Here is a 19,007-nt window from a genome sequence, read left to right on the forward strand (position 1 = left end):
TTTGCAGTTGGACCTACGTTGAAGATTCTTGTTCTCGCGCTTCAAAGTTTCCAGGTGATCCAAGGATTCCTCATAAGAATTCTTCATCTTAAAGAGCTCTGTGCTGAGTGAGCGAGACTCCTTCTGTGAAGCTTCTAATTCAGACTGAGTTTCCTCAAATTTCTGTTTCCAGTCTGCCAGAATCTGTAATTTATCAAATAATTACTTTATTTGCTCTGAGGCCTTTATGTAACATTTACTAATCATTGTTGCTGTTGCCAAAAATACCTTATCAAAGTTCTTCTGTTTCTTATCTAGAGCTGCACAGGCTGCATTGGATCTTTCTACATCAATCATCAGGTCCTCCACTTCATTCTGCAACCTCTGTTTTGTCTTTTCAAGGGAAGCACATTTGGAATTCACAGCTTCTACATGTTCCTCGGCATCTTGCAGACGCTGGGCAAGCTTTTTCCTGGTGAAATGAAATTGTAGCACTTATTGGGGATTCAAATGTATACAACTGCTCAAGTGTCATCCATTGTGAGTTGTAATGAGAACACACAACCATTCTTTATCATGGCTACTTAATATTACCTACAGTTTGAAAATGTTGAAGGAACTTTGGGAACATGCTCTTTCCAAGACATTATCATCAGCCCTTTGATGTTAATACATTGGAATGCAAAGAAATTTATGTGCTGCACTAAGGTAAAAAGGTAAAGGTTTCCCCTGACGTTAAGTCCAGTTGTGACTGACTCTGGGGGTTGGTGCTGATCTCCATTTCTAAGCTGAAGAGCCGGCATTGTCCATAGACACCTCCAAGGTCATGTGGCCGGCATGACTGCATGGAGCGCCGTTACCTTCCTGCCGGAGCGGTACCTATTGATCTACTCACATTTGCATGTTTTTGAACTGCTAGGTTGGCAGGAGCTGGGGCTAACAGCGGGCACTCATTCCGCTCCCGAGATTTGAACCTGGGACCTTTTGGTCCACAAGTTCAGCAGCTCAGCACTTTAACACACTGCGCCACCAGTGTGTTAACAGAGGGCAAAATCAGTATGTGAATTATTCTTCTTCACTGACTTTAACAGTATTCTCCACTACCACCTCCTCACATATTCTCTGTCAAATACAGAAACTTTTTTCATTTAAATGTTTTTTTTTTCATGTCTAATTTTTCAAGCTCCCTCCCTCCTCTCTCTTTCACCAGTTTTGTACATACTTGGCTTCTTCAAGTTCCTCAGTGCGCTGAATGGCATCAGTCTCATATTTGGTCCTCCACTGGGCGACTTCACTGTTTGCCTTGGACATGGCACGTTGGAGCTCAGCCTTGGCTTCTTGCTCCTCTTCATATTGCTCTCGGAGCAAGTCGCAGTCATGGCGAGCAGATTGCAAGCCATGGGCCAATGCATTCTTAGCCTGGACAAGTGAAAGAACAGTTGACTAAGAAACTCAAGTTGTATAACAAATTTCAGAATTGGAGCCAAATATTTAACAGTAATAATACTTAGACTGTAATCCTGTAATCCTATACCCAATTTAGGTTTAACTTTTTAAGACTGGTGAGTAGATGCCTTTTTTGCCTAAAAGAAAAATATTGTCCAGGGGGCCATAATTAGATCATACATAAAATTCTCCAGGACTCTCCAATAAGGATGAAGGGCCTGGAAAATTTAGTCTGGGAAATAAAGCATCTGTATAGTAACTTTATGCTTCAAAGCAATCATAATAGATATTCAAGCCATGCTTCTTTCAAAGCCCAGAGTATTTTTCCCATATCAAAAAAAGTAGTAATTTGTTCAGATAATAATTTTAAAAATGTAATTGTTTAAATCCTGACCTTTATCTCTTCCTCAAGCTGTCTCTTAAGTTCCTCAATCTGCTGAGTAAATGCTTGTTTTCCTCTTGTCAGCTGAGAAATCAATGAATCTTTTTCCTCTACTTGACGTGAAAATTCACCTGAGGAAGAGAGAATCAATTGAAATGATAATCAAAATTTACACTTTATTTTTAAAATATGCATTTTGTTAAAGCAATTCCTGGTTAAATAAATGGCGTTTATGTCTAAATAAGATTAGGATCAGGTTGCATGGCTCAAAAGCCTTAGGAAAATGAAAAACATCCTTAATTTAATCAAATAATACAAATATAGTGAATAGTCATAATTTGATTATGGCAAAGTAACAAGTACAGTGCATTCTCAGTTAACTGGAACACGAGCAAACAAAACTCTTAAGTAACTGGAAAAAAATTAAGAAAAAATACTTTAAATAAAAATTAAAATACATGTATAATAAAATAAAATTTGTTACATTGAGTTTGTCTTAATTTGATTTCAATTGCTTTTTTATATTAATATCAAGTCAATAGAGAGTTTATGGTTTGATATAGTAAGGGGTATAGTATTAGTCCTATTTTAATAGTAACACACAAGCAACCAGAAACTGCATTTATCCAGCTTCTAGCAATCTCCATGAGTGCTGATTAACTCAGGCTAGTTCCACATAGGGAAGAAGTCTGCCTGACCTGGGCGTAAAAACCCAGGCCAGGGTGGCCTTCTGTCCACACACCAGGACACAAGACCTATGTTTTCAGTAGTGGGTGTCTAGATGCTCTCCCGGAAACTTCCAGAAGAACACACGGATACCTTGACCCTCACTCCAAAAAACCTTTTGAAACCCTTTAAAAATAAAATAACTTACCCAGCCACCATTAACGTGCTGCTGGAGGCCTCCTGGTGCATAGAAATGATGTGCCAGGTGAAGGGGGTGGGTGAGGAGCAATTCAGCCCAGAGTCCCCATGGGCCCATACTGGATTAGACCCAGGTCTTTCAGGAAGACCCAAGTCTAATCCAGGTCCTAATTAATTCAGGACAAAGCAGAGTTTTCCTGTTTTGTCCCAAATTAATTCGGTTTTACCGGAGTCGTCGTTTGGATATATCTGGTAAAACTGGGCCTTGTTTGACCCTTAAATATGAGAGTCTTTATGATTTATGAAATTATTTGCTGTAGTATCTTACCTGTTTCTGTCTGGAGACGAGCTCTTTGAGCAGTCAGGTCATTAATAGTGCGCTGGTGCTCTTCTTCCTTCGTTTTGATTTCACTGAGCTGATCCTCTAAAGTGCGGCACAATTTCTCAAGATTTGCCTATAGGTGAAATGTCCAAAAGGAAGAATTGAATATTAAATATACTGGAATTATTTTGAATTTACAGAAGGATACTAACTTTAAAATACACACAGACTTTTGTTTGGCTTCTTCGTGGTATTTCTGCTATAACATCTAGCTACTCTTTGAAAATATTTCTGTAATGATAGTTTGAGACTGACAATTCCTGATCTCTTTCTCCTGCAGTAGCATACTAGAGTTAAAATAGAGAAAGAAAGCTTTCAAGGTGGGGAGATAGGTGAGTCTGGATGACACATAATGTGGGCAGCATACTAGTGAATGCAGTCCTGATATTCCATTTATAATAAAGGCAACTAACAAATACGGCATCTTACTCTGTGGTTTGTTATGTCTTCTGCACACTGCACCTTCCCCTTTTTGGTTTGTCTCAACAAAAAGAACAATTCTAGAATTGATCTTGTCTTATTTTTCTTTCCTTATTTGCAAAAGAAGCGAAAGCACTCAAAGACTACAATAACCTAGACACATTTCTTTACTTGCTTCTAGTGCTAACACATAGTGTGCACCAATAAGGCAATCACAGTCAGGATTCATCCTTTACCTAAATATTTGTGTTACCTGAACACAGCCAATTTGTACAAAGAATGGGTCTAAATTAACAAGTTTGTCTGGACTGATTTGTTTTCAGAAATATTTACAGAATACTTGTTAATAATTTTCAAAAAACAAGATTAAAAACAGAGTACAAATGAATAAAACTGATAGTCCATTGTAAAATACCACCACTGGGCAGAATAGGTATGTTTATCAGAAGCTATGGCGAGAGGGAGACAGCTGTACGGCTATCTAAAATCTTAAAGATATCAGTTAAACATGTGTTTGCAATTTAGAACTTGATATTCTGATTAGAATGTTGTCAACTGCACTGTGTATTTTATTTGGTTTGTATATATCTTTCTGTACTTAACATTAGTGTCACTTCATCTACCAAATAAAAAACCAAGGTATCATCTGGTATGTTTACCTTAGCCTTTGACACAGTTTCCATGTTGCTAGCAAGGTCATCAATCTCCATCTTCAGCTCACTCTTTTCCTTCTCCAGCTTCTGTTTGACACGTTGTAGGTTATCAATTTGCTCCCCAAGTTCAGCTGTACTGTCTGCATGCTTCTTGCGGAGGGCAGCTGACGTAGCTTCATGTTGCAGGGTGGCCTCTTCAAGGTCCCGACGCATTTTCTGGAATTCTGCCTCACGTTTCTTGTTCATTTCAATCTGGGCTGCTGTTGCCCCGCCAGCTTCCTCCAGACGCTCACTGATCTCTTCAAGTTCCCTGGAGAGATCAGACCGTTGCTTTTCTGCTTTGGCCCGAGATGCCCGCTCAGCCTCAATCTCTTCCTCCAGTTCTTCAATACGGGCCTAGAGAAAAAGGAGCAACCAGACATATTCAGCAACATGTTCCAGGAGAATTAATTGCCCCAGGAAAAAGGGAGGCAGTGTCAGATTAATTTACCTGCAACTCCTTGATTTTCTTCTGAAGCTGGGAGCCCAAGGCCTGTTCATCTTCAATTTTGCTTTGGATCTGGCTGATTTCAAAGTCTTTCCTATGTCACAAACATGAAGTATTAACTTCCTAATCTATGAACAATGTTTGGCATAAAAACCTCAAAAGATCATTTCCTGGAAAAACTTTACTCACTTCTTAAGCTTCTCATCCAGCTGCTGCTTATCATTTTCCAAATCCATTAAGGATTCCTGGGACAGCTTCAGATCCCCTTCAAGCTTCCTCTTGGCTCTTTCAAGGTCCATACGAAGCTTCTTCTCTTGCTCCAGGGACCCCTCAAGCTGAAGAGAAAGCGTTCATTAAGATCCTGCCATGACAACACTATTTTCACCTCAGAGTTCTGCTTCTCTGTGTTCTCCTTGTGCTTACATCATCCACTTGCTGTTCCAGCTTGGTCTTGGCTTTGGTCAGAGTATTCACTTTGTCTTCCTCTGCCTGCAGGTCATCCAGGGTCTGTTGATGGGCCTCTTGGAGGGCTTTCTTCTCCTTGGTCAGCTTGGCAATTGTCTCATCCAAGATTGCCATCTCCTCAGTGAGATTTTTCACCTTTTAGAAATAACAGGAAGATAATACATCTTGGTGAGATATCATCACACCATACAATGTCAATACAACATTTTGACTGTTTGACCAGTTGATTTGGTTTAGTACCTTGTTTTCTGTAGCATGTTTTTCCTTTTCAACTTTAGCCAGTGTTAGCTCAAGATCATCAATGTCTTTCTTCAGCTCTGAGCATTCATCTTCTAGTTTCCTCTTTTTGGCTGTCAACTCAGCATTCATTTCCTCTTCATCTTCTGCCCTTTCAGTCAGCTCCTTAATTTTAGCTTCCAGCTGAATTTTGGCCTTAATCAACTGATCACATCTCTCCTCAGCATCTGCCAAGCCATCAGCTTCCTAAAAGTGAAAAGGTATGCAATAGAACATAAGATTATTTTCTGATTGAAAGGTCAGTCAGTCAGAATTCAGTGCTTGAAGCCATTTATTTCAGCAGGAGGGAATCAATCTAGTTATACCAAGGAACATGCCCTTGAATCAGCTCTTAGTATTGAATATGTAAAATATTTAATTTGTGGATAAATGGGGATCTTACTCATTTGTTGTTTTTATACACTACATAAGAAAGTTACAATGCATTACATATGGCAGTACATTATTTGTCTACAACTGTATAATTTGTTAAAAATATAAGAGTTGTATTGTATAAAAGCATAAAGTAGCTTTGTCATAAACATGAAAATCTATATTCAAATAATCTGTGCACATTTTTATTGCCATTTGGACTAATAAGCCTAGTAAATGAATTACCTCAAACCTCATTGGTATACTGTTACCAATATTGATTTTCAGATTTGTTATATGGAATTATATCTGGGGCAGTCTAATTAAGGTCAGACAATTTTGGTGAAATATTGTGTGCTGTTTTTTATGTTCTCAAACCAAATTATATCACACATAAGGCTAATATAGCAAAACTTTGATGTCACTGCTTACAGACTGGACTTGGAGCTGCAAGTCATTCTTCTCTTGCATCAGGGACACCATTTTTTCTTCAAGTTCCTTCCGTTTGGCCTCTGATTTTGCAAGGTCTTCTTTTGTTTTCTCAAACTCTTCTTTCATGTTGGCCATTTCCTTTTCTGACTCAGCACTCTTCAGCAGAGGCTTTATTTTGAAGTACAGCTTCATCCATGGCCAGTGTTTGACATTCATGAATGAGCGGATATTGTACTGAATAGAAAAGATAGACTCTCTGGATGGTAAGAGAATAATTAGATTAAGAATAAACTCAGTGTGATAAGAGTTTCTTCAATCTTCTCTAAACTTTTTGTTGCTGTACTCAACTCTGGTTAATTTTTTAACAGGTAAAGGGGGGTTGTGTGGCAATACACATGAAAATAGGAAGATTTATGTCCAATAAGCATCTTTCAGTAACATTATTTTCAGGCTCAATCCTCATTTTGCATTCTTGGCATAGATCTCATCATATAGTGTTTACAGTCCATATAGTAACAGTAATAGAGGAGAAATTGATGTGAGTGGACTTATCAAATACTACATTTTATAGCACTTCATACTTCTAAAACATTTTACATGTATGTATGAAATGGGGCATTGATGTGAAAAATGTATGTTCGCTACTGTATTATGTAGATACAGTACCCAAGAAGTTGAGATGTCTACCTGTTACTGGTGCACGTGATGGAAAACAGTTCTGTATTTTATATTATAGTCAATTGTGCTTGCTAGTTCTGTATTTTATATTACAGTCAGTTGTGTTTGTTAATGTGATTACACTATGTAACAAAATTTGAATTTTTTTCCTGTTCCTGATTTGAAAGTGTTATTTCCTGTATGACTACTTTGAAAGTAGTAGTTATACTTCATTTTAGTGACTTCCACAAACTATGTTGAATTGGCTGAGACTCTATGAGATATTCATTGAAAAATTATAAAAAAAATGTACTGCAGGATGTTCAGCAAAAACTACATTTTTGCAGTTTAATACATTTTTTCCATGTTTTTAATGATAAAACCAATTAGGAAAGGACATTTATAAGCCAGGAACAAAAATCATGTTACATTGTGTTATGAGTTCAGTTACCTTCGTTCCATCATTTTCTGGAACTCCAATCTTGATAAGTAACCACGACACACGGCCTGAGTATGTGTAATCAATTGGGCCAGTTTGTCATCTCTCATCTCCTCCAGAGTACCCAAAAGCCCAGCTTTGAAGAACACCTGGAAAAATAAAATGTGATAAAGTACTGACTACTCATTCAACAAATTTAAATGTTGCATTATTATGATAGAGAGTAATTTTACCTTGGTGTGGCCAAATTTATACTGACTGTGGTCAACATCAATGGACGCAAGAAGCTTCTCAGAAGCCTTCTTGCTATCCATGAACTGCCCCTCCGGGATAGCACTAGCATTTAGTACTCTGTATCTGTTAGAGAAATCAAAAGGTGGGAATACATGTCATTTGGAGTTATGATTATAAGAAGAACTCTATTGAATTAGACCAATAACACATCTGCTGCAGAATCTGTCAATAAATGCTGAAGGAATACCGCCATAGACTAATTACCTAAAATAGGAAGAGTGGCAAAATATAACAGGCTTCAAAGAGAGTTATTCTCAACTTTAAACAACTGCTTTTGCAGGGGTTATTAACCCACACAGCTGTTGAATTTGCTCAAGACTGGAATGAGAAATTCTTGCTGTTACTTCTGATCCAGTTCCACTATTCTTCACTTTACATTCTTAAATGCTACACTATTCCTGTTTGAAATTCTTCCCAAACAAAATTTTATGATACAGAATCAGAAATAGTATTCAAGGTATTAGATGGCGGAAGGGAGATAATAAAGATAACTAGAATATGTTCAGATGACGAGGCCTTGCTAACCTCTGTTTGAAATCACCATAAATGATCCTGCTAGGGAATCCCTTTCTGCAAATTCGGATACCTTCCAGCACTCCATTACACCTAAGTTGGTGCAATACAAGCTCATGTTCCATGGCACCTTAGAAAATCAGAGAAAATATAGTTACCACAAAGCACACTATGGGTGTCTGATATTTGTATTTTTAAAATGGAAATGTGATTCTTTATCTCACCTGGGGTTTTAGTTTCGTTGGGGATGAGGCAACGCACAAAATGTGGGTGAGTGCTTTTCAGATTGGTCATTAGCTTGTTTAAATTCTCCTGTAGGATTAGAAAATAATGTCTGCTTTACAGATAGTTGTATTTCAAGAAAAATGAGTCCCTAATTTTTATTATGTAACAGGAAGATATGGAAGAATCAAGATATGAAAGAATCAAGTTCACAAAAGTATACTTTTGGCATGATCTAAGACTTGACCTGAATACCCTGGTAGCATTTTAAAACCAAATTTATCTATACCTTTAGTAAAGGTAAAGGTTTCCCCTGATGTTAAGTCCAGTTATGTCTGACTCTGGGGGTTTTAACACACTTCGCTACCGGGGCTCCTTATCTATACCTTTAATCGGCTGTATTTAACTCAGTCTAAACAAACTGGTCTATCTAGATGAGTATATTATGTACTGTACACTGATGGGTGGTGCCTCCCCATGGCTTTTCCAAGATGACTCTGAAGATGCCAGCGATTGAAAATGGGACCTTTTGCATATGAAACACATGTTCTGTACCAAAATCCAGTCCTCCCCCATGATGTATATCCCAGTAGCTCTACTGAGTTTGTATGGATAGAACATCCAAAGTGAAGATTTCACTGTACCCTGAAAAGAGCAGACACCGTCTGGAAAGAAGAACCCTTCTTTTTTGCAGCTTTCTTCCCCTCTGAAAAATAAAAGGAAATGTTGCAATTAAAACATATACATACAGGGTCTTACATGTTATTCTCCCACATAAACAATATTTCTTGATATGTACAATGTGAAATAGAGTACATAATATTTAGTCAGATTACAGAAGATTGTTAGGTATTCTTATGGGAGAACATTACATTACATCTCTGGATCTGAACTGTAAATAATCATTTACAGTATTAGCAACAGGGTTATCCTGAAGCATGGCTTGAGTGTGCTGCATAATAAAAGTTATAAGACTTGACAGAATGGAGTATATGGTTTTATATCATAAACCATATTACAATAATTACCAAGATTTAAACTGTGTAAAGTATGTTGTGCTTCACATTTCATATCTAGAGCCTGAGCCATTCTCTGATCTTCAGCCAATAAAGGAAATTATTCCCAACTTTAAAGTCTTTACTCTTCCATTCAAAAAATAATCTCTTTCTATTCTGTTTAACTACTACTGTGCTGGAAAGTGCAGATTCGGAATGAAAATGTGCTACCTTCCAAAGGGCTTGTATAAGTAAACAAGGCATGGGTGAATAAAATACAACTATAGTCCCATTGGTTGGGTAAAATGCAAATATAGGTACATCTTCCCTTATTGTTGTTATAATTTTTACTAGTGAAAAACTCAAAGTGGATGGTGAGATTTTTCATATATCATCTTGCCCTGTTGCCTTGATGGTAATCTTGATGTGTTAGAGTGAAGTCCAGACAAAATCCACAGAGTTTCTGGGTGAACTCTCAGAGCATGAAAAAAGGACAACTAGTTAATTGTTCTGCTGGATCAATTGTAAATTCGGTCACTTGAGTGCACTGTGCCAGCATTCCCATTAAAGGGCTGTGACGGCTGATGGACTTTGCTTCTATATAGAGCTGTGATTAAAAAATTACCTTCTGCAGGACGATCAGCAAACAGTAAAGCCAAAACCTTCATTGAAGACTTCTGATACAGCCCCACAACTGTTTCATTGAGGGGGTCCTTGTTCTTGTCCAGCCAGCCACTGATGTTGTAGTCCACAGTGCCAGCATAGTGCACCAGGGCAAAGTGGGCCTCAGCCTTGCCTTTGGCAGGCTTGGGTTTCTGGAAGTTGTTGCTCTTGCCAAGATGCTGGTCATAGAGCTTGTTCTTGAAAGAAGTGTCTGTTGCCTTGGGGAACATGCACTCTTCTTCCAGGATGGAGAAAATGCCCATGGGCTAGGAATAAATACATAGTTTTAAATAAATATCACAACAGTAGCTATTGTACAGCCCCCTCCCTCCTGATCTTCAGGAAAAGGCTAAAGACGTGGATGTGGGACCAAGTGTTGAGTTAGTAGTCTGAGAGGGTGGCTCTTTGCTGACTTCTCTGCGGTCAGTGGTTCCCTTGATGTATGGTAAGAACACGTTCCCTGGGTGGATGTTCTTACATTGAGAGAACCACTGACTGCATAGGGAAGCTGATGAAGAAACACAACATACAAACAATCTTCAGATCCACGAAGAAAATCCAACAAATGTTACATTCAGCAAAGAACAAGAGGGATCTTCTCGCCTCTGAAGGAGTCTACCGTATACCATACAACTGTGGACAAGTCTACATAGGGACCACCAAACATAGCACCCAAACACAAATCAAGGAGCATGAAAGGAACTGCAGAGCAGACTAACTCAACCAGAGAAGTCAGCCATAGCAGAGCACCTGATGAACCAACCTGGGCATAGCATATTATTTGAGAACACAGAAAAGTTGGACCACTCTAACAACCACTGTCAGGCTACACAAAAAAGCCATTAAAATCCACAAACAGGTGGACAATTTCAACAGAAAGAAGGAAACGATGAAAATGAACAAAATCTGGCTACCAGTATTTAAAAAAATCTAAAATCAGAACAGTAAATAATGAGCAGGACTAAAAAAACAGGGGAACTCCAGACAAGAATCAATCAGGGCCAGCTAACACCTCCCGGAAAAGGATTCCCCCAGGCAGCTACGAGCCAGGCCTTGAAACTGTGGGCCATTAAAATGCTAATCAAGGTGGCAAATTGCAACATTCAACAAAATATATGAGAGAGTAATAGGTTACATCTTATAAGTCAAATATGGTATGCTTTTTAGGAGAGAATTCAGAATTTTTTATAGAAATAGATTTCAATATGTGTATTTATAGAATTTTTACAATGCTTATGTATTTTAATTATGCTGTAACCCTCCTCAAGCCACAAGGAGAGGTGGGTAAGAAATATTATTATTATTATTATTATTATTATTATTATTATTATTATTATTATTATTATCTCAACCAGTACACATTTTATGTTGGCATTTACATTTTAAAACATGTGTAGACATATTTACTTAGAGGTAATTGGGATTCCATTAGTACTTACTTCAGACTATTTGCCTTTGTTATATCCACCCAAAGTATTGTTGGCTAACTATTTATTACTGCATATGTATCTGATATGGAGAAAATTCAGTTCTTTCATTGTTAAAGCACAAGCAATTGGATTAAATGGTATGCAAGATTAACACTTTGTTTATGGATACCTTCTCAATGAGTTCAATGCAGGCAGCCAAGTCCATTCCAAAGTCAATGAACTCCCATTCAATTCCTTCTTTCTTGTACTCCTCTTGCTCCAGCACAAACATGTGGTGGTTGAAAAACTGTTGCAGTTTCTCATTGGTGAAGTTGATACACAGCTGCTCTAAGCTGTTGTACTACAGGAAAAGAAGATGCATTTTTAGTAAATGTCCACCCAATGTTATTATTTCAGTACCCTTAAAGATGCCTTTCATAGAAAATCTGTAATCTGTTTCACACAATAACTGGACTTTGGGGAAATCTGGTACAAAATATATGTGGTCTTCGTATGTGTATGGGTCAATCTAATCTATATATGTGGTGGTTGAAAAACTGTTGCAGTTTCTCATTGGTGAAGTTGATGCAGAGCTGCTCCAAGCTGTTAAACTAGAAAAATAAAGTGAGAAAATATTTTTTTTAAACACACAAATCAGTAGCACTCAATCTTAACACTAGTTTTTTTTTTAAAAAAAACTTAATAATAAATATTATTTTGATTGGTATTTCAATGTACAATTTCCCTTCATCTATGTATTAGATATTCAAATTAATTAGGTAGCTAACATAACACAGCCCAACCCCCCCCCCCCCCAAAAAATCTTGGTGTCTTAGCTTTTAGACCTGTTCCTTAGGTTATTTGGGGGTGCTGATTCAGAAAACTGCAGTAGATAGATTGCATCAGCTCTAGTTTCTTAGATACGGTTGTCATGATTTTCTGTGGGTGATCAGATGGCAACTGGTAAATGGCATTTGTTCTGTATCTCAAAAACTAGGGCTGATAGGGGAACATTGATGCCATTTTTTTAAATCAGCAGGTCAAATATATCCAGAAGCAGGTCTAAGATTTGAGGCATCAAAATGCGTGTTGGGCAATGATCAGATTACATAGGCAAACAGGAATGCTGCAAATAGAGATTGTATTAAATTTTAAGAAAATGCTAGATATATACAGCCGTGAAGATTTTAAGTACCCCATCAGCTTCATGCAGGACATTCTACATTTTTTTAAAAAAACCAAACCTATTAATTAATTATTTAATTTACAAGACCTGTTAATTTTTTCCTCTTTTATTAGATTTGAGTCTGGTAGTATGATCTGTTTTAAGTACTAACTGATTCTTGAAAATACCTTATAATCTCATGTATAAGTCTAGAAAATGTAGTCTTAACATCAACCCAAAAAACCTGGGTTGACATATCCATGGGTCAATATTTATTTATTATTCAATATGAGCACAGTGTCTTAACTCTTATCAAAAAAAAGGAACAATTTCCTTCTCTGAATTGTAAAAGGCAAAATCACCAAACCTATTGACTCTCTACTGTGACACAGCTTCTGGCCTTTTTTAATGTCTGGGTGGGAAAATGGTTGGAGACTCTCAGGGGCAACTCATCTCCCGAGGTGGTATTGGAGCTTTCCCTTCTCCTCAGAATGATCCTTGACTTATTCACAGCTCAAACCAATTCCATAATTTTGGCCTCAAAACCTTGATTTATACATGAGATTGACTCATACATTAATATATACAGTATGCATGGTAATGCCTTACCATTCGATTAACACATTTTGTTACCCTCTGTCACTTCAGCATTTTTTCTGTAATGAATTTGAAACTTGTGGAGACTCATCTCTTACTCTGAGCTAACCTCCCAGAAAGAAAGATCCCAGAAGAAAAATGAACTCCAAGCATTGGAGCTGGAGTGTGGAGAACCCAAGATTCCATTTCCTTATTTCCTTACATCAAAAATCTCAAAGCCAGCAATGTCCAGCACTCCAATGAAATACTGTCTTGGTTGCTTAGTATCCAGTTGCTGATTAATACGAACGACCATCCACAAGAACATCTTCTCAAAGACAGCTTTAGCCAAAGCACCAACATTGTTGTACACCTGAAACAAAGAAGTACAAAAACTATAATATAAAGGAGATCAGAAAACATTTATTGTGATTAATTGACACATCAGGTTTTATTCCATAGATCATTACCTGCTGGACAGTTTGACCTTTGGTGACATATTCATTGCCGACCTTGACCCTGGGATAGCACAGAGCTTTTAGCAGATCTGCTGAATTCAGGTTCATGAGATAGGCTGCCTTGTCAGCAACTAAGAACAAAGGTGAGAAATTATGAAACCAGTGTATACTGTTTAAGCTAGAAGGGGATTATCAATGCATATTGGAAAGGGCACAAATCCCAGGTTTATAGGAGGTAAAATAACTTACTTGTTCTTACATAGGTTTGACATAAGCCAAACACTAAATTTAAATCTACTCTACTTTCTTTGGCATTTTAATATTGGCAGATAAAAAATGGTTGAAGGCTGTATTTGTACCTGGAGCAGGAGCACATGTGGATTCCAATCCTCTACTTGTAGCTCCAAACTGAACTGGGCAGTCTCAACCCCTGAGTTTTTTCAAAATATATTTTAGACACCATTTCCCCCCAAATTACTACACCTCCCTTTCTCCCTTTCTCTCTCTTCCAGAAACAGGGCAGAATCTGGACCAGAAGAGATGTTATGTCAGTGCTTGACAAATGCAGCACTGAAGCCTCTGGAGAAAGAGTAGATACATTAAAGTGTAATCCTGAAATAAAAATATTCTTTATATTATTTTATGCAAATTTATTCTTACCTCAATCTTTAAAGGCTAAAAGTTTAATGAGGGTAATAAGATGCGGGCACATTACCCGCGTCTTTCTTATGAGGAAAATAGAAATAATAAACTAGAATGTCTTAAGGGACTGCAAAATGGAATGTGTATTATACATATGATGTCATAGTCCTCTGTACCTATAATATGCACTGCAATGAAACATTAGTGTGAATGTGAATACCTTCAGTGCCATCTGGCTCGGCCTGCTCCTCACGCTGCTTCTGCTTGAACTTCATGTTCCCGTAGTGCATCACAGCTCCTGTCAGCTTGTAAATGGCTGTCTTTTCATCAGCAGTGAAGCCCAAGATGTCAATGGCTTCCTGTCAATTGAATCAGTAGTATATACTAAACAAAACTAGTGCGTTAAATTCATTTGAAGACAACATTTCGGGAAACATTGTGCCAATGAATAGGCTTTTATCAGTAGTTAATCTCCAAAATGTTAATAGCATCCTGAAAACTGAACCAGTTTTTAAGATTATGTGTAATCTAATGTAAAGCCAAAACTAGATCTTCCTATTCACTGAATTGTTGTTTGGAGACAGACACTATGGAAGCCAATTTCCACAATTACTGGCTCTAGATATTCTTCCATTGAAACAATACTACATCACGGCAAATGAGGTGTGAACAGCCTCTGACCAAAAGAGGTGGTCACCATCACACCCAAACTTTTATATTTTGCTACATAAAATGTAAAGTTAGACCAGGCTAGTTTTCTGTCCTGTGACAGAAGGACTTCACAGACTGCAAATAATTGGCCCAGAAGAAAAATAAAAAAGGAAGTGGCCAGGAGTTACATTTTGGTTTGGGGAATCAGACACATTTTGTCACAAAACTGTGAAAGGTTCCCTGCAACTTATTTAAAATGTCCCTGGGACATCAAAAGAGCACTCCAGCATGTTTACTGGAAATAGAAGATTGCAAGTGGTCCAATACAGCTTGGAGAATGCACTTGGTCTATCTGTGGATTAGGTGAATCACTCAGTTTGGCTTTTTTCTTACATTCAGTCCTTTTAAAACCTCAAGTTATTTCCTTCAGAATTTAGGGGTGTGGTAATTGAAAACAATTTTCACCCATCCACTGATGTGCTTGTTCCAAGGGGGTACCAGGGATATGAAGGAAATGGCAAGCCAGTGATCGGGGGAGGGGGGCATACTTTTTTAAGCGAATCATGAAGAGTAGTTCCATAACGCAAATGAACTTAGAAATCAAGCTCCATCGATAAACTTCAGTGGACACTCAAGACAGATAAACTTCAGTGGACATTCATGGAGATTTGGTTAATCAATTAAAATATATGAGTAAACCAGTTTTTAAAAAAACTGATTTGGGGGGGGGGGGTTGAACCCCTATCCCCCCCCCTCCCGTTGGCTACAGCCCTGCCAGTGATGGGAGTCTGTAAGTTACTTACATCCGTTGCCATCAGCTCCTCCTGATCATTAATGCTGGCAACAGTAATCTCCCCCTGGCTGACAAAGTGAAAGTCATAGGGGTTGGTGGTGATCAAGAGCATCTCTGGAAAAAAAAAAGAAAACACAGACATGAGTTCACTCCCATCCACCACTCAATGAAGACATCGGCCCAAAAAAAAAGTCCCAATAGCTTAGCCCACCCACAAAAAGAGATAGTATTGGCTATTCTTACCAATCAGTTCCGGCTTCTTGTTGGACATGATCTGGTAAAAGATGTGGTAGCTCCTTTCAGCTTTTAGCTGGAAAGTTACTCTGGATTTCTCCAGCAGATCTGGCAAAGGAATGGAGTCTAATTAGTCCAGGGATCACGAAAAAGAAGATTGGAAAAGATAACACATTTTAAGAAATCTCTCTTACATGTCTCAATGTCAGCAGAAGCCAGTTTGCCTGTGGCACCAAAATGAATCCTGATGAATTTACCCTTTAAGAAAAAAAAATTAATTAACAATCCCAGCAGGCATATTCTGCATATACTTAATCAATGTCTCAGTCTTAACAAAAGTAAAGGCTAACAATTATGCTTAGAGATTTTGCACTGCACTCACAAAACGGGAGGAGTTGTCATTCCTCACAGTCTTGGCATTTCCAAAGGCTTCCAGCAAAGGGTTTGCACTGATGATTTGATCCTCAAGTGTTCCCTACAGTAGAAATGATATGATAGATTTATCTCTTATCGTCTGTTTACCATTGCAGAGTATATTCTTCTTTTGGCTACAAACTTACCTTCATTTTACTTTGACTAGCTGGGGCTTCTTCCTTTTTCTTGTCACCTGTGGTTGCAATTGTTGCAAAGTACTGAATGACACGTTTCGTGTTCACAGTCTTTCCAGCACCAGATTCTCCACTGTTGATAAAGAAGAAAAAGAAAAGAAAGCCAATTGTTATAGAAAATTCATTCATGACTGAGATTCTTCAATGACATTATATCCTTCTAAGATACAGGTGAGAATTAAGCCAATTTCCAAATGTTGTTGGACTGCACTTTTTTAAAGCATTCCTGACCATTAGCTGTGATGGCTAAAATTTCTGAAACTTGTAGCCCAACAGTGTCTGCATAGTCACACCACTCCCATCATTACTCTAAAGTATAATTGTGGAGATTCTGCCTGTTTTTTCTCTCTTCTATGCCTGCGAAGCACCTAGGATTTTGGTGTAAGACTTCTCAAGCTTACCTTGGTAAAAGGAGCCAATTAGGGGCTATACTGATTACTGAGGTTTTTGTGTCATTAGATCAGCCTCACGATCAGCATCGTCTTAAAGCATGAGCATACTGATCAGTTGCTTAGGGTCCCCATGAGGTTAGAGCCCCCAAGCTTTTTAAAAAGGAGGCTAGGTCACTGTCTTTCAGACCGTTGGAGGGCCGGGCTATAGTTTTAAACTATGAACAAATTCCTATGCACACTGCACATATCATGTTTTGAAGTAAAAGAACAAAACAAACAGGAAAAAATACAGCCTCAATGTTAATAATCATAATCATAATAAAAATATAAAGAGGGTTGGAAGAGACCACTTGGGCCATTTAGTCCAACCCCCTTCTGCCTTTGTGCACAAAAGCACTAGCAAAACACCCCATAATAATTAATTATTGATAAAATAATAACTAAAATCCCGTTATAAACAAGCAAATCTGTGGAGGGCGCACACCAGGTGAAAGAGGAGGTGAGAAAGGCGCATGCAAGGTAAGTGAGGAGGCAGGAAAGGCATGCCCCTTTCCCTCTTCCCTCACCCCGTGCGTGCCTTCCTCAATGGTGGTGGGAAAGGTGTGCATGGGATGACGGAGGAGGGAAAGGCGCGTACCTTTCCTGCCTCCTCACTCACGCTGTATGCGCCTTTCCCACTTCCTCTTTTGCCCGGTGCGTGCCTTCCTTGGCAGTGGTGGGAAAGGTGTGTGCGGGATGAGGGAGGAGGGAAAGGCACACGCTTTTCCCTCCTTCTCCTTTGCACCGCACACACCTTCCTCAGTGGAGGAGGGAGCCGCCACCACGGGGGCCAGAAAATGGCTTTGATGGGTCGCATGTGGCCCGCAGGCCATAGTTTGGGGACCCCTGTGTTAGAGGCTTCATGCTAATCTAGGCACAGACCAGAATTTAACACTAATTTTCCAATCATCTGCCTCAACATTCAAAACTTTTTCAAATCCGGTAGAAAGAGAAAAAATGTGACTTCTATTGGAGAGTTGGAATATTTGCATTCACAAGAGACAATTCACCAATTTCATTGCTTGCAATGTTATAGAAGCAGAATATTGCTATGGTTTTTTGGGAGGGAATTAAGGGATGGGGACAACAATCGCCGACAGTATGCCTTTCCATTATCAAACAAAGAGCCTCCATTGTTTGTGTCCTAAGAATTCTATTTGTGCGTTGAAGAGTTAGAGCAAGGGTCCTCGAACATTTTAAACAGAGGGTCAGTTCACAGTCCCTCAGACTGTTGGGGGCTGAACTATAGTTTGAGAAAAACATGAACAAATTCCTATGCACACTGCACATATCTTTTTTATAGTGCCAAAAACGTGAAAGAACAATGCAATATTTAAAATGAAGAACAATTTTAACCGACATAAATGGACCAGTATTTCTAAGGGAAGTGAAGAGTGACAAAGGGGAGCCAGGAAGACATAATTCCACCATGTCTTCTGGGTCATCAGTTGGGAGCCCCTCCCCCCTGCAACAATAAAGTAATATGTAATGCTAATATTGTGCTATGCTAATTATATAATATATTGTATATACATATAATATTGATAATATTATAATATAATACAATATAATACTAATAATAATACACTATAGTAATATAATAATTATCTATTATATATTACATGTAATATTATTAAAAATATTGCAGTATAGTGGTATAGTACAATATAGTAATATATAATACTAATATTCTGCTATGCTAATAATGTAAAATATTGCATGTACATATATCTTGTAAGCCGCTCTGAGTCCCCTTTGGGGTGAGAAGGGCAGGATATAAATGTCATAAAGAAATAAATAACTGGGCCTGCTTTTGGCTAATGAAATAGTCAAGTTAATTAAGATTGTTGTTATTGCGTACCTTCAAGTCATTTCAGACTAAGGATGATCCTAAGTCTACAGTTTAGGGCAGATGCTGGGTTTGGAGGCCCACAGGCCTTACTTTGGGGACCCCTGGGTTAGAGGAAGTGTAAGCAAGTGAATCCTGACCTAGGAATTGGGTTTTCCCCCAACTTAGTTACTGTCAAGACAGCTGGGCTGGCTCCTAATTGGAACTGGCTGCAGTTGTCGACTGCCATCTCACTTTTCCCTTCGTTCAA

At 38.3% G+C, this 19,007-nt stretch overlaps 1 protein-coding gene across 2 annotated transcripts in view; it reads right to left on the reverse strand.

The window, feature by feature from the left end:
* LOC107982410 (myosin-1B) overlaps positions 1 to 19,007 on the reverse strand; it is a 32,083-nt gene that overhangs the window by 5,516 nt on the left and 7,560 nt on the right. For both annotated transcript variants that reach the window (XM_016991312.2, XM_016991311.2), the window contains exons 7-32: positions 16,430 to 16,550; positions 16,252 to 16,344; positions 16,064 to 16,127; positions 15,879 to 15,977; positions 15,646 to 15,749; positions 14,412 to 14,550; positions 13,562 to 13,680; positions 13,315 to 13,464; positions 11,541 to 11,711; positions 9,904 to 10,207; positions 8,928 to 8,989; positions 8,286 to 8,373; positions 8,074 to 8,191; positions 7,488 to 7,611; positions 7,267 to 7,403; positions 6,159 to 6,414; positions 5,319 to 5,561; positions 5,037 to 5,213; positions 4,803 to 4,948; positions 4,617 to 4,707; positions 4,133 to 4,522; positions 3,000 to 3,126; positions 1,820 to 1,938; positions 1,202 to 1,398; positions 268 to 451; positions 18 to 183 (exon numbers count right to left, since the gene is read on the reverse strand). In XM_016991312.2, the coding sequence (XP_016846801.1) occupies positions 18 to 183; positions 268 to 451; positions 1,202 to 1,398; positions 1,820 to 1,938; positions 3,000 to 3,126; positions 4,133 to 4,522; positions 4,617 to 4,707; positions 4,803 to 4,948; positions 5,037 to 5,213; positions 5,319 to 5,561; positions 6,159 to 6,414; positions 7,267 to 7,403; positions 7,488 to 7,611; positions 8,074 to 8,191; positions 8,286 to 8,373; positions 8,928 to 8,989; positions 9,904 to 10,207; positions 11,541 to 11,711; positions 13,315 to 13,464; positions 13,562 to 13,680; positions 14,412 to 14,550; positions 15,646 to 15,749; positions 15,879 to 15,977; positions 16,064 to 16,127; positions 16,252 to 16,344; positions 16,430 to 16,550 (3,989 nt within the window). The remainder of the gene's footprint in view (positions 1 to 17; positions 184 to 267; positions 452 to 1,201; positions 1,399 to 1,819; positions 1,939 to 2,999; positions 3,127 to 4,132; positions 4,523 to 4,616; positions 4,708 to 4,802; positions 4,949 to 5,036; positions 5,214 to 5,318; positions 5,562 to 6,158; positions 6,415 to 7,266; positions 7,404 to 7,487; positions 7,612 to 8,073; positions 8,192 to 8,285; positions 8,374 to 8,927; positions 8,990 to 9,903; positions 10,208 to 11,540; positions 11,712 to 13,314; positions 13,465 to 13,561; positions 13,681 to 14,411; positions 14,551 to 15,645; positions 15,750 to 15,878; positions 15,978 to 16,063; positions 16,128 to 16,251; positions 16,345 to 16,429; positions 16,551 to 19,007) is intronic.

This window comes from Anolis carolinensis, chromosome 2 (genome assembly GCF_035594765.1).
Source record: "Anolis carolinensis isolate JA03-04 chromosome 2, rAnoCar3.1.pri, whole genome shotgun sequence".
Classification (NCBI taxonomy): domain Eukaryota; kingdom Metazoa; phylum Chordata; class Lepidosauria; order Squamata; family Dactyloidae; genus Anolis; species Anolis carolinensis.